The sequence below is a fragment of the Linepithema humile genome, chromosome 2 (genome assembly GCF_040581485.1).
Source record: "Linepithema humile isolate Giens D197 chromosome 2, Lhum_UNIL_v1.0, whole genome shotgun sequence".
Classification (NCBI taxonomy): domain Eukaryota; kingdom Metazoa; phylum Arthropoda; class Insecta; order Hymenoptera; family Formicidae; genus Linepithema; species Linepithema humile.
This window is the reverse complement of record NC_090129.1, coordinates 18395392-18410366: the sequence shown is the minus strand read 5'-3', so window position 1 is coordinate 18410366 and position 14975 is coordinate 18395392. Positions and strand designations below refer to the sequence as shown.

Here is a 14975-nt window from a genome sequence, read left to right as displayed (position 1 = left end):
TTCTATCGACGAATCTTAAATTATTTTTTTAAACAATTGTAAACTTATTTGTGCTATCAAAATACGATACGTTTGTTTGCGTATTATCGATGCGCGTTTCCTTTTTAATCCACCCCTTGTCGAGAAAGTAAAGAAATAACTTGCTGACCGGCCACTCTCTTCTCTTCCCCTCTACGTCGTTCTTTATTTTATTGCCAGACCCCGCTCTATATTTGCACCCCGTCAAATCGAACGCGATCGGTCGATGATAAGTACGGCTATCTCTTCTCGCGGTCGATTTGTATCGTCACTTTTATCGCGGTTTATTCCACCCGCGTTTAAAGTTTATGTCGGAAAGCGTATTTTGGAACGACAACGAATCGGAAAGTTTTTATGTACAGCAATATCTAACTCATAGCTTTATTCTTGAAATTTCTGGTTTTATGTAGAAAAATTAATGCAGTCGCAGAAATAAAATTTTGAGAAAATTTTAGAAAAAAAAAACGTATAAAAAGACTCTTGAAAATCTTTATAACTTTTATATTATTCTGACTTTAAAAATCGTCCAATATAGCCATATCAAATGCTTTAGTGCTTTAAAAAATCTATCGCTTGACCCGTATCACTTGACGCACACACACATTCAATATAGCCTGCGATTTGCGGGCTGGTTTTTATTTTTACAGCCGGCTTCCTGCTTCCGTTTCCTTTTGCGAGGCACGGGAGCAAATTTAATCTCATTAAGTGCCGAAGCTTCCTGGTTTCGTAGCCGGCGCCGGGTGCGCAGCGGGGGTTTCCATTATCCGCTGCGCTCCCGTATGACCGGCTTTCGGCAGGATAAATGTAATTAAGCCGCGATCCGGAGTGGCCTAATTGTGAGACTTATTACCTCGTCGAATTATACTCACGCCTCTTTGCATGTCTGCGATTTAGCTTAATAAGCGCTAGATGTCAATCTACAATGGTCAGCATAGCGTGTCCCAATTTTTATTTTAATTTAATCGATATTGGTTGAATGGACGGGCATTAAAATAACATTTGATAAAATTAGCTTGCTCTGAATATAAAAAAGACATTCCTGCTGTTTTATAATTCTATAACAATTTGCGGTAATATTATAGATGGAATAAAACATAGGTGAAACAAAGCTGTGTAAGTTAAGCTCGCTTTAAACGATCCACATTACTTGTAGCAGAATTTGAAATAAAATTCTGTTCACAATGTTATGTATTATGATATAATAATTTATAAAAAATGTAATGTATAAAAAGCATTTAAATTGAAATACCTTTTTCTATTTTCCACCAAGCATGCACCAAAATATATATTAGTGATATGCATTTTGCATATATCCAGATTTCTTTGTATGATATTATATGAAATTATAAATAGATTTTTATCTTGGATTCCGTTCTGAGAATTATAAAGTCGGCCTTAGAGAATATTACAGTAAGCAAATAAACCGTCAATACAACAAACTATCGATCCGTCTACTGAACCTAAAGGTAATCCGACCATTGATATTTGAACTCTAAAGAGCTTTCTTGAAGACAACCATTTTCTTCGAGACGGGGGCGGAGATGGAAGATGCAAAAAAAGGAGCAAGATATAGACGAGGAAATGAAGCGAGTGAAAAGAAGCGCATCAGGGAATTATCCGTGAATCATTTGGAAAAGCTCAAAAGACTCGGTGGCGCGGATGAGCAAGTCCTCGGAAAATCAACAATAAAGTCCGTAAGAGCGAAATTATATAGAACGGCAGGAACCAAAGATACCGCCAGGCTTTTGTTTCGCCCTTCAGAGAAACGTTTGAATTGCACCCACCGTCATCTCATTCTATGCCGGTTATAAAATCGCGCATTTTTTATGACGTTATTTGCGACCGATTTACAGCTGAATATAGAATTGATTTATGCATTTTCCAAGATAATAATACGATCAAATTTTCACACAATTCTAAATATTGCCGAGGAATGACACCCATATAGAAATCTCGGTTCATTAGTAGCATCAGATGATAAATTATCAGATATATCGGAAAATCAAAGAACTAAAAATAGACAACGAAAATGGTTGAAATTAAAAAAAAAAAACATTCTATTTTTTGTTTGGCAAATGATTGAGTGCACGGTGACTTCAACACATGCACGATACACTAATGCATTCGCGCGTACTAATGGCGCATCGTTCTGCACTACGTGCAGAAAAATCATGGTGCTTTCAGCCATTCGGTTGCACTGATCTACCTGCCGCGTCGAGATGTTCAGGCGCTTAAAATTTTCAAACCACTGTAATTCGGCGAAAAAATTCACCGCAGACAAAAAATTGAACATTTTTAAGCTTGAAACCTTCACGCGCTTTAAATCATTTTTTGAGAATTTTTTTATCTTTACACTTTTGATGCCAAAAAAAAATTGAATGTGTGTTTTTTAGACTAATACTGATTCCGGCGGTAAATATCATTTTTCACAAAATATAAGATCGGTTTTAAAATCGCGTAACTCGACCAAAAAAAAATTGTGGCAATATTTTAAAAAACGTAGGTAAATAAAATGTTGTAGTTTTTGATATTTGTCAAATTTTTGGAGAAAACATTTTTTATCAAGCTGCAAATATTGAAAAAACGTACTTTTAAGGAACAAAACAATGTGTCTTTTTTTCAGAATTATAAAAATAAAATTTCCAAAAAACAGCCTAAAGCACGTAGAAGTACAAACTTCAAGTTGTTTTCTTTTTTGCCAAATTTCAACAGTTTGAAAACTGCTCAATTTTATGCGTCTGATAACCTCTATTCTTTGTGGAGTAATGCACAGTGTATAACTTAGAATTAATTTCATTTCATTTCAATGGACATCCTCACCTTTCAATTCCACGAGGTCGCACGGATGGTCGAACAGGAAGGTCAGGAAGCTGTTGCAGTCCGGATCGACATGCGGCTCCCTGCAGAGGCACGTCGGTCGGAAGAAAGTGAAAGCCTGCAGGGTGCGTAGAGCAGCCCGACACTTAGTCACCGTCACCGTCGAGCAAGCCACTGTAATCAGGAAATTATTATTAGAGCGATATACAGCGATGTTTCAACCGGAATGACAAATCGCAAGTGCAAATTTTGCCACGTGACAGCGGCCATTGCGTATGAGAATTAGCACGACAATATAATATATAAACTTCGCGAACAACGTAGAGCTAACTATGAGCTGTCACATTGTTCGATTTACACAAAACGAGAACTGCAATTTTGATTTTTACTGATTCTTTATTGTCGATATATTTAGGTAAGCCAAATATTTTATCTATTAAGAGGCTTATGCGCTACACTTACGCCCTTATATTAATTGACATACAAAAGCTTTAAACCGCGAGTGCGAGCGCGAAAAACTGCCAATGCGATAACGCATTCTCGCGTGGATATTATTTTTGAGAGTGAATCCGTCCTGCAGATTGTTATAAAACGCGTTGACGCGAGATCTCCGTGGAGCGATTAATTTCTCCATCGATAGCCACTCTCATTCGCCCCTGTTTCGATGTTGATCCAGCCGTTCTCGTCGACAACAATCGAAAATCATGGAGCGCACGAATAATTCGTTAAGCTGTTACCAATAATTATATTAAAATGAAACAACAAATAATATACATTTACGTACACACGTATATACACAAAATCGGATCAAATGTAATATTGCATAAAATAATTAAATATATAATAATATTATAACAATAATTTATATAAATATCACATCTATAGATATGATAAGATATATTATTTCATATGACAAAAAAAATATAAAAAATATACAATACATTATTAGAATTAGACGCGATTATGTTCTCTTTGCATCTAGAAATGCATGCGTGACAAAATAATTATAAATATAAAATTAAAAAAGTTGTGTTGATATTTTTGAAAACATATTAAACGTGACAAAAAACATATTACATTATTAAAATAATAATTATAAATTATAATTTGACGTGAAAGGTTAATTTGTAGGCAACATGATTGATATCAAATGGCACTGCATGGCCGATATCGAATTCAAAATAATCGCGAAATCCAGACAAAAGTTATTATGCAATACGTAAGTGAATTTATCAACAACATGGAGAGTGCCATGTTGTAAAGTAATAGCAATAATTATTTGCCATAGCACACGTTCGCGCATTAATCACGCCGCAACGAGACAATGACATTAATGTATGCCATTATTACACAACATTTGCGACGTGGTTCGCCTAATTTATTTATCATTGTCGACATTCTTATGTCTCGTAGATTTATAATGCATAATGCAGACATACGTATATAAGGTTGGCAAAATCTTGCATATAAAATGTTACAAAGTACTGTATAAAATTCTGAAACTTGGATTTCAAAGAATATTTTCACAAAGTAGAGATTTATAATCATATTAATATCACAAAAGAAATTTTCACTTTTTAATAAAATGTTACTTGCATATATAAATCTTTTCTTAATGCGCACATGTATAATTACTTTTTTTATTTTCATCTTATTATAATTACTATATTTCGGCAAGAATCTTTAATCACAATTTAAAGTTTACCGTACGATTTAATTGATGATTATCGATAGATAATATGTAGATTCTTTTTCTAACACCTTTAATAATTTTTCATAAAGTACCATCTTTCCTGATGCGATTGAGATAATTTCGATGCCCTAAACGTTTTCTTTTAAAGCCGGCTTAAGCTTCATTCAAGATCCCAGCTCGCGGCTTAATTAGTACAACGTCGTTCGGAGAAAGAATGGAAGCGAGAGAGGGCGCCTTAATTACTATCTCGAGACACCGTAAGTTTCGTAATAACCGAGCGGTGCCAGATTATAAGTAATGAATCCAGATGTCTGCGTCACCGTCGACGTCGTCGTCGAATGTCAGACAGAAAAATGACGGAGCAGCAGCGCAAAAGTTTCAATTTCATTCTAATGTTATCACCTGCTGCTTCTTCGTCCCTCTTCAATTCATTCTGCCGGTTCCAATGTTCAACCATTTTGTTCTTGCACCCTACGTTCCTTCATTAAACACGAAGCAGGACGCTCAAAAAGGAATATCTCCAGTAGTTTGAAAGTTACAAAAAAAAGTTTCAGTGAGAAGTTTCAAGGGTTAATATTGTGACAGAAGAGTAATCTCTCACTGGGTCAGCTGTTCCAAGTCTTCTCGAAAGGAATACTAACTTACATCGATCTTCCACAAATGGGGCTGATTGCACGATTTCCGACGCGCAAAAATAAAAAGTCGGGAACTTTTGTCTAAGAAATCCGCTAATTAATATTTAAAAATTAAAGTCTATAAAATCTATACAGAAATTGATTTGAGAATAAATAAAAACCAATGGGCTTAAATAATTTCCAAAGTATTACTCGTAAATAGTATTAATCATATAAAAAATTAATGGAGAACAGTAAAAGTTTAATAATATTTTCAACCAAAATACGTATGTGCAGTTTTATAGAAAAAGATAAAAAATAAACATAATTAAAAAATAAAGAGAATAATTCTATAATAATTTTAACATAACTGAATTGGAATAATGACAGTTTTAAGTATTTTATTATTTGTAACAAAATATGTATAAATATTTTGAAATTTAAATCAATTTCTACTTTTTAATTTTCTATCTTTTTCTTCATTAATAATTTGTTATTAGTTTAAATAATTATTTTGGTTTCTATTTCTTGTTAATCTTTATAATCACTGCTTCTTCGCAGTTTCGTAAGAAACTAATTAGGTAATTATTTGTAACAATCATATAAAATCAAATATTGTATTACATAAACTATTTACGAGGAACTGTAATAACTGCAAATAAAAAAATTTCTCTAAAATAAAATATTACATTAGTAATAAAAATAATATTAACGCTATTTCTCTGTACAACTGCAAATAGATGTTGTTCCGTGACTCGGTATATATTTATATTTCTGTAAACATATCGCATTTACACCAATTTTTATTAGTATAATATAAATAATCAGAGATGTGTCAAAATAAAGAGTCCCATAATACGATGAAATACGACTACTGCGTAAATAGCAACAAGCGAAATGAAATATGATGGTCGAGAGAATGTTTTCAACCAAAATGCTAATCCATTATACCGCTGAAAAGAAAATAGCTGGCAAAAAATAATTAATCAATTAAAATATTAATAGCAAAAGACATTTAAATAAATCACAAGAAAAAAGTATTTAAAAAATTTAATTAAATCGTAGAAATATATATATTTCGTTATCAGACTGCTATACTAATTTTTAACATTAAGTTAATACCTGCTATTTACAAATTTTTACAGTATTCTTCTACAAATTGCTGGTAAATTTCGCAAAATGCATACCCATTAACGCAAATGTGCATTATGCACGCACATCGAGATGGAAAGTACGAATGTAAAAAAAAAAGTTGAAACAAGGTAAACAAACTATCGACCGCCAAAAAAGTCGGAAAATGGACTTTTCATTCGTGTGTGCAGCGAGAATGAGAAAATATGCGAGAAACTTTGAATTCGGCGCTCGACTATCACTTGCAGGCACATACATGCTTCTGTTTCTGACGCGTTTGTGCTTTCGAAGCTGTAATAATTACAAACAAAAATTATCGCAATACATTGCATCATACATTATAATGACTTACAAGTTGGACATAAATTACACGTTTTTAAATATATGCATTTATCGCTTTGCACATTTGTTGCAACGACTAGTAATGCGTGAACTCTCGTCGCGCGTTGATCTTTATTATATTATTATTTAAAGCTAATCGACAAAACCCGGACAATTGAAAAATTGTTTATTGTTTACTGTCTCGTCAGATCCTCTCGAATAATACAATACATACTAAGATCAACATTATGTGTTCTCTCACATAATACGTTTTTCACAATTACGCTTCGAAATAATTAATTAATTTTTCTTACGTACACCTTTCTCAATCGGGTGCATACATCATTCCAGTCATCGCGCAAAAGTTAAAAAGCGAAACGAAAATTTCTTGTTCGAAACAATGCTCGAAATAAATAAGGCACGACTCGTCCCGCGAGGTCCTGCTCCGCTTTAATTATCGGGATGTGTATTCGAGAACATCCTGCGGTGATGAACGGCGCCGCGGTTCCATAAAAAGCGCGGGCGCTCCAGAATCGTTCTACCGTGAGCCATAATTCATGGATGGGAAAAAACAGTATCGGAAAAAAGTGTGCCAGTAAGTGAGAGAGGGAGAGAACGAGAACAGCCGGGAAAGTTGCAGTCTCTACGCCGAAACTGACGACGCGTATTCTCTCTTCGCTAGGCTCGCGCTATCTTCCTCTCGTACCGGCAACTATTGTGCTCGAGGGTCGTGCATGCCGCTTTGGCATAACAACGTACATTGTACTTCCGAACAATGCTATCCTTCTGTCAGCCCTGTACAACCAACACTCCCCTTCCCGCGCTCTCTATCGCCACCCGCCTTATCGCGCGGTGGGTGCTCGTCCTTTTTTTTTCGAGCTGGGCTTTTGGGAGAATAAACGACACCACGATTGACAGTTAAGGAGGGTGTGAATGGCTTGTGTCGTTTCAAACAAGCGTCATAAAATCGAAAAATTGGTGAGTTAACCTTAGGGATTATTTCTATTTTTCAAGAAACGCTTTCGTAATTCACAATTTTGTTAAATAATTCTGTTTCTAGGAAAACATTTCTACTCTTATGAAAATGTGTGAATAAATAATGACTGAAAATCTTTGAAAGTTCTTTGAAACGTAAAAGAGAAGACAAAGTTGTCACGCAGAATGGTGCTCTGGTGGAATCGTTACAACTACAATAAGCCGATCATTAAGTTTGCATGAGGGAAGCCGCTCGCAAACGTGAATTAATGAATTAAAAAGGATCCACTGTCGGGGAAAGTGGCTACTTTTCCAACATTAGCGATGCTAAACAACGACGAGTAGCAGCTGCTCACTCAAAAACTCGCGTAGCCTGATGACGCTGGATTTCAAAGTCCACTCAGACCACGCAGCCTTTCCAACTCTCGCGAAAGTACTGGGTCAAGAATTTCCCTTGGCTCCCTTGGTAATGGCCATCACATTGCTCGCTCTTTGCAAAAAGTTTCACCAAGAGAGTGACGCAAGATTGCAAAATTTGTATAATCCCTAATGTTAAAATAAAAGCGCCATATTCATAATTTCCCATATAAAGCGCCACCATCAACAGGTTGCTATAATCATCTTATATAAATATTTCCAGATGCGATAAATGCAAAGTTCAGTATAATTTGTTGCAAAAAGTGATATAATAAACGTAATAAGAATTCAGCAAGTAGAGAAAACTAATCAAAGTAAGGAAAAATAATAAAAAATACAAAATTTATAAAATCTTCTACCATTGCGAGTGTGTTTCTATCATCTACATGTGCCTTAATTCTCTCTATCTTGAAATTATTTGTTTTAGGGTGGAAGCGTAAATGGAATTCGTGCAAAAACATGGGCGGCGCGCTATTCGCCGTTTCTAAATTGAAAATTTGTCTACAACCCTTTCCCCTATCAATTGCTCCCCGTTCCCCATTTCCGGAGAAAATTACACTCTAAGCTCTCTTTACGGAACGCAGAGTTACGGGTGGTGACTCGTCGATTGCATTTCGATATCGAAATTTAAGCGCAAAACTCTAGGAAATTCTTCTATTATGGATTGAAATCTTTTCTTCCTTTTCTTTTTCACGTTATTTATAAAACAAATATAAAAGTATAGTATGCAGAAAAACGCACTGAAAAGTTTGTGCACAACACAAAATGATAAAAAAAATTTAAAATACATTTATGTTTGAAACTGTATCGGTCTAATAATTAATTAGAGTATAATTATATTAATAATAAATAGTTATTGCATATAAATTGTTTTGGACTGCTCTGATAGGGCCTGTTTTAATCACTTTGATAATTAAATTCCGTAATAAATTATATTCCTACATCCGGATTTTTTAATTATCTCAATAATTGTTTATTCTTTTGACGAATATGGAAATAACGATAAACAACCACAAAAACAGTCCATATTAGCAATTAATATCTATTTAAATTACTATATGTATATAAACATTTCTTTAATCAGACTGCAAATTACCGCATAATTAAACAATAGCTTATTAAAATTAATCAACTGAGCAATTTCATAATTTCCTTTTTGATTTCACAAGGTGTGCACATGGTGATATTTATTAATTTATAATGACGATATGCTCGATATCGGTCGATATCGTGTGACGTCGCGGATTATTTACGTCTGTAATTCAGTTCTGCATGCAAATTAACCTGCATACATACGTTTGATTATGCACGGTTGAGATCGCCTTCTCACGTCGCGTTCGACGACCTGATTAAATGTAAAATCGGAGCGCGCTCCGACGTTACTCGTATTCTAGCTCATTAGATTACTAGCTAGATAACAGTCGGCAAACCAACTACCGTTTGATCATCGATAAAGCAACCTCGAATCCAAATCAGCATGTAGAGAAAATGTCTCCCCGGCCAAAATTTCTGCAAGCATGTTCTATGGTAATTAGTGAATCTAGTTTCAGTTAAACCAGTTAAACACTTCCAAATTTTAATTGGTCCAGTATACACAAAATTTTATCAATTTTTATTGATAAATATATGTCGAATATACAAAAGTTAATATTAAGACCAAACGTACGTTAACGCTTATATTTTTCTTTTTTTGCAGTCCCAAGTGAAATAATTACACTGCATATGTTCGTTCTGCCAGTAATTTAACTCTTAAAAACAACCTGATCCATCACTCTTGATATACTTTTAATTTGTTTCACGTCTGCATGTATACGAGATGCGATTTATGAGTGTTTTATGAGCGTTCAAGTTACATTGAGCTGTCAGATAATCCAGTATCACCGGTGAGACTGATTTATTTAATATAAAATGTACTCGAGAATAAACGAAATGAAAACGAACAGCGAGAATTCCCATAATGTCATACTTAAAATAGTAATGACACACATATTAATGAGACCTTCTGTACATTTTACCGGAAAAAACTGAGAAAAAACCAAGCGTTGATAGCTATATATTATACATAATTTAATCTAATGTATATATATGTATAATTGCAGCGAAAAAATTCTACAGACATATATTGTATTCCAATAAATTTATAAAAGTAGAAAAAAAATTATATTAACGCTCTTCTAAAAAATTTTGTAAAGGAATTTATGATTAATCTATAAATTATTTGCTTTAAATATACAGTTATTATCGCAGAAGTAGATTTGCAAATTTAGTTTTTTTAAAAAAATAAAAATGTATAGCTTTTTAAATTTATTATAAAATTTAAAAACATGTTATATTTATGTAAGTATCTTATATTATACATTATTTTATCAAGAAAAATATTTCTACAAATAGAATATCTCTTTTTTGCTTTATACGAGCCATTTATTTTAAAAGTGATATAAGTCTATCAAATTTTAAAGGATTTGCATTTCAGTTTACTCAAAAATTTGATCTTAATTAACTTTTGTATATTTGACATTAATATATTTATCAATCAAAATTGATAAAATTTTGTGCTACTGTGCCAATTAAAATTTTGAAGCGTTCAAACTTTTGTAGAATATTTAGAAAAGATAATTTAAAGAAGAGATTTAAAATAGCATTATTTGCAAATGAGAAATCAAGGAAGTTAAATGTCAACAATTAAGGAAAGACACTCGTTAATTATTCGGGATAAATCAGTCTGCTATTTTCGTCAATTACTTCCTTGAGATAAATCGAGAAGATGAATAATTCAAGTAGACAATTATATTTAAGATCCGATTGATCCGTGCTATGTAATCGTCACCGATACGATTTCGTTTCCCTAAATATTAATTATTTGTTTGAATACAAAACAGCCTGTTTTATTTTCTACGGCGCAATCAGAGAAACATTCCTTCATAATATAATCTTTCTCGATATTTTCAGCGAAACACAAGGCAGTGCGAGTGGTTTTATTTATGATCCGACGCTTGCACGGGCCGCCGTATTGCCTCCGCAATTTGAAATATCACCACTGCGTTGAATATATTCTACAATAACTACTCGCTGGCCATGGAAACGATGCAACAAGCATCCCTTCTGTTCCGTTTGTAAATAAGTGAGAGGCAAATATTAAGCGACGCCATGCGTCGCATTTTACTTGTATATTTATTAATGCAATCCTGGTTGGTATTTTAATACTGAAAAATAGTGTTTGCACAGGTTCAGTGCTGGAACTTTACGCTGCCACGAGCGAAATATAGCAGACATTTCATAAAGCTTACGTTCACCAAAGAAAATATTCTATGGCCCATTTGAAGTCGATGCTTTTCATGCAAAAATTTAAACGTAGGTAAATTAAAAAATTGTGTAACGCTCGAGCAATTAATCAGATTTAATAAATACAACTAAATGCAAATAAATTTTTCTTTATTTAAATAAACTTTAGATTTTAAATATTTTATTTGTTATGAAGATAATTGGCACAATTAGTTTAAATGTTATAAATAATGTTTCTTTTCAATCAATTTTGTCAAATTATTATTGTTGTTTAAAACAGATTTTTCTTTTTAAATTAATTTTAAAATTATTGAAAAATTACTTTCTATCAAAACTATATGTAATTTATTTTAAGCCTCAATTTATAAATTATGCGAGTGTTAACCATGCATTTTTTTTAAATTAACATGTCGATTGTTATAGTGGCTATTTGTGATCAACGTGTCTTTTTTCCAGAGAAAAAATAGCTCTGTATGTTTAAAAAATCAGTTTATATGTAAAAATTCAGGACAGAGTATGTGATGTATTCTGTTATATAGTCGTTGCTCTGAATTCGTCGTTGCAAAGAATTTGAGCAAGTTTAACTAAAAAATCTTTAAAAAATGTATATTTTTGTCTATATAGATCGACACAATAACGCTTTCTTCTACAATGTGACAAATTTCATTTGTACGAAGTGACAAATATTTATTACAAGCCTCATCGTATTCAAAAAATTCAAACAAGAGAAATATATAATATATAACATTAGTTTACGAAAATGGTTTTTGAAGCTATTCACTTTTCAAAGTAGATAATATAAATAAATTATATATAAAAGCACAAAATTATTAAAATTAATTTATTGCAAATATTTTATAATTTTTATGGGATAATTATTTAAATATTCTTCAATTTGATTTTATTCTCATCAAGATAAGGATTTCCAATAAGAGAGATTTAACTTTAAAAGAATCTTCTTGCTTTCCTAAAATTTTCGATAACATTTTGTCAAAGGAAAATGTTTAATATCCTTTCATAATAATATTTTATTTTTTTATAGTTTTTAATGTTATTTACTAATAAAATATAATTTGAAGCTAATATATTCTGATGTATTTTGTGTCAATTTTTGAAAATCTCAAAATAGAAGCAATTCAATTTAATATCACATTCCATTACTGACTCCACACAAACATTTCTACATCTTTTCTGAAAATTTTCACTGTTATGTCACCTCACCACTTTCTCGAAAATCGCAACATCTACTCACAAGTATCAGCAAAGTGGCAAAATTTCACGATAAAATGCGATCGGCCGTGCGGTTAGCCGCAAGTCAGCAACAGTGATTCCCGGCACCGGTGCCGTCGTTGTTGTGTGTCTAGCTGTACTTGCAACGACGAACGCGCGGTTCAAGAAGAGCGATACGACCTACACTTTGGAACTGGACCGAAATCTCCTGAGTGGTCCAAACGCGCCTTTGGACTCGATCTAGGTTGTGCGCTTGACAGCCCGCGGCGGCTAACCGGCTGCCTTGGCACAGCCGAAGGGAATGGCTGCTAGTCGGTCCGGGGATTTCCGGCTCTGTGGAAGCGTCAATGTGTACACATTCCTACGGCAGAGCCCCTTTCGCGCAACCCCCAGCCACCTTATACGAGCCGGGATGTCGCCCGCTCCCTGGAGCTCCTTTCGGATTTATCCGTGCAACACTGCGGAAGATTTTTCCGACCAGCGGACTACCATAAAAGATCGCACATCTTTTTTTTCCTTTTGACTCAGCAGATAGGCATGGAGTCTATTTATCAACGGAAATGTCTAATTTATATGTCATTTGGTGAAAATCTGGAATATTCTGTAACATTCGGAACCTTTCCAGGTCTTGCCTCGCCATAAGCAAGTAAATAAAATCTGTATTGAAGATATTTCAAACATTGAACTTCAATTTCACGCAATTTATGTTTTACACGGCAAAAAACGAATCTATAAAGACATTTTTTTCGCTAATATTTCATTATTATTATTATGACGGTATAATTGTTGCATCATTCCTATAACATTTTTTGAGTTCAAATGTCGTTAATGATTTATCGAGACTTCATCAAATAGTACACAGTTTTCGCGAAAAATAATCTCTCTCTCTCTCGTCAAAGTTTCATTCAAAACATCAAATTTTCGAGGAAAGCATTCTGCGCAAAATTAGTGCGGATGCGCGATCGGGCTTGTGTTACACGCATCGTCGTTGCAATCTGTTCATCATGCCGAGCGAAATATGCCATGTTGGCTGAAAAAGTGCATTTCCCGTCATTTCAAGCCAGTTTTTTAGGCTACACTAGATTTTTTTTTACATATTCGCGAAACCCCGTATTGTTTTTTTTTTTTCTACTTTTATTGGCTATTAGAAAGTATGCAAACAGATATTTTTTGAAACCGGGTTTTTTGAATAATACTGTTGACTTTTTTTTTGTGACGGACAAGCACCATATCGTTTACAAACCAATGTTTTTTTACAGTGAACATGTAATAAAAAGAAATAAACCACAGTGCTATATTTATTAAGATTTATTAGCGCAGCTACACTTTTTTCGAACAGTTAACGTAGTTTTAATATAACAGTAATTTTTTTAATTGCCTACATTTTTACTTTCTGCAATTGTAATTCTATTTATACATGTTCACAATTAACTTTGCAATGATTGAATTAAATATGCAATATCTTTGAAGCAATTTACTAAGTAATTAGTGACTAGTGACCTAGCGGCTCGCAATTTAATTTTACATATTATGTAAATAAATATGATTTTGTAATTAAATGCGGAATAAAATATACAAATATATATATAAAAACATTTTATTAAATTACGTAATGAAATATGATATAAAAAAAGAATAATTAATTCTTGTTTAATTTCCGTATGTTTTTTTAGCGAATATTAATAATACGTTTGACATTTTCTATGGTGTTATATTTAAAAAATTCCATTTAGCTAATTATGCTTTCTCCTCAAATTATTTCTTACTCATTTGTTTTCTGTTCACCTATCATAGATTTCCACAATAAAAAATGTTTGCATACATTTCCAATTATTTCATTAAGCTGTTTTATGTTGCTAATGTAACATTCGGCTTAATGCTTTCATATTATCAGCAAAATTATGGTTTTACGATACGTTTGTAAAAAATAACACACAGACTTGTTTGTCAAAAAGCTTCTAAGCCCTTTGAATATACCTAGATAAAAGCAAGAAGACATTATACTGCAACTCTCCACTCGTTATGTGAATTTACTCGGCTCGAGACTACGGGAATACAAATCGCATAGGCTGCCGACATAACTTGTGTTTCCGTGCACATCGTTAATGTCGCCCGAGTGACCGTGAATAGCGTCGGTACGTAATCCACATGACCCTTATTTCGCACTTCAGTGGCTCGCAAGATGAATGTTATCGACTATGCCGGATCCACCTACACACTCTATCGACGTAAATGATCGTCCCGGGACAATGAGCCTCAACATATTCCTTGCATTGTAGCCATAATCCGTTTTCCGGTTTACCGTGCTATTTTTATCGTTAAAGTATGATCGATGACGCGTCTTAATTATCGCAAAGTACCGCATTTATGCTAATAAAACGCGAATTAATCAGTGGATCAACTTGGAGATTTTATATATTAAATTTAAGCAACAATTGTCCCATTAACTATTATTATTTTCAGGAAGATTTCGAGCA

The 14975-nt window shown here is 33.4% G+C and overlaps 1 protein-coding gene across 12 annotated transcripts in view; it reads right to left on the bottom strand.

Annotated features, from left to right (window-relative positions):
- The window catches only part of Gfrl (Glial cell line-derived neurotrophic family receptor-like), a 342717-nt gene that overhangs the window by 128292 nt on the left and 199450 nt on the right, over positions 1-14975 (bottom strand). For all 12 annotated transcript variants that reach the window (XM_067349567.1, XM_067349568.1, XM_067349570.1 and 9 more), the window contains one exon: positions 2839-3009. In XM_067349567.1, coding sequence (XP_067205668.1) covers positions 2839-3009 — 171 coding nt within the window. The remainder of the gene's footprint in view (positions 1-2838; positions 3010-14975) is intronic.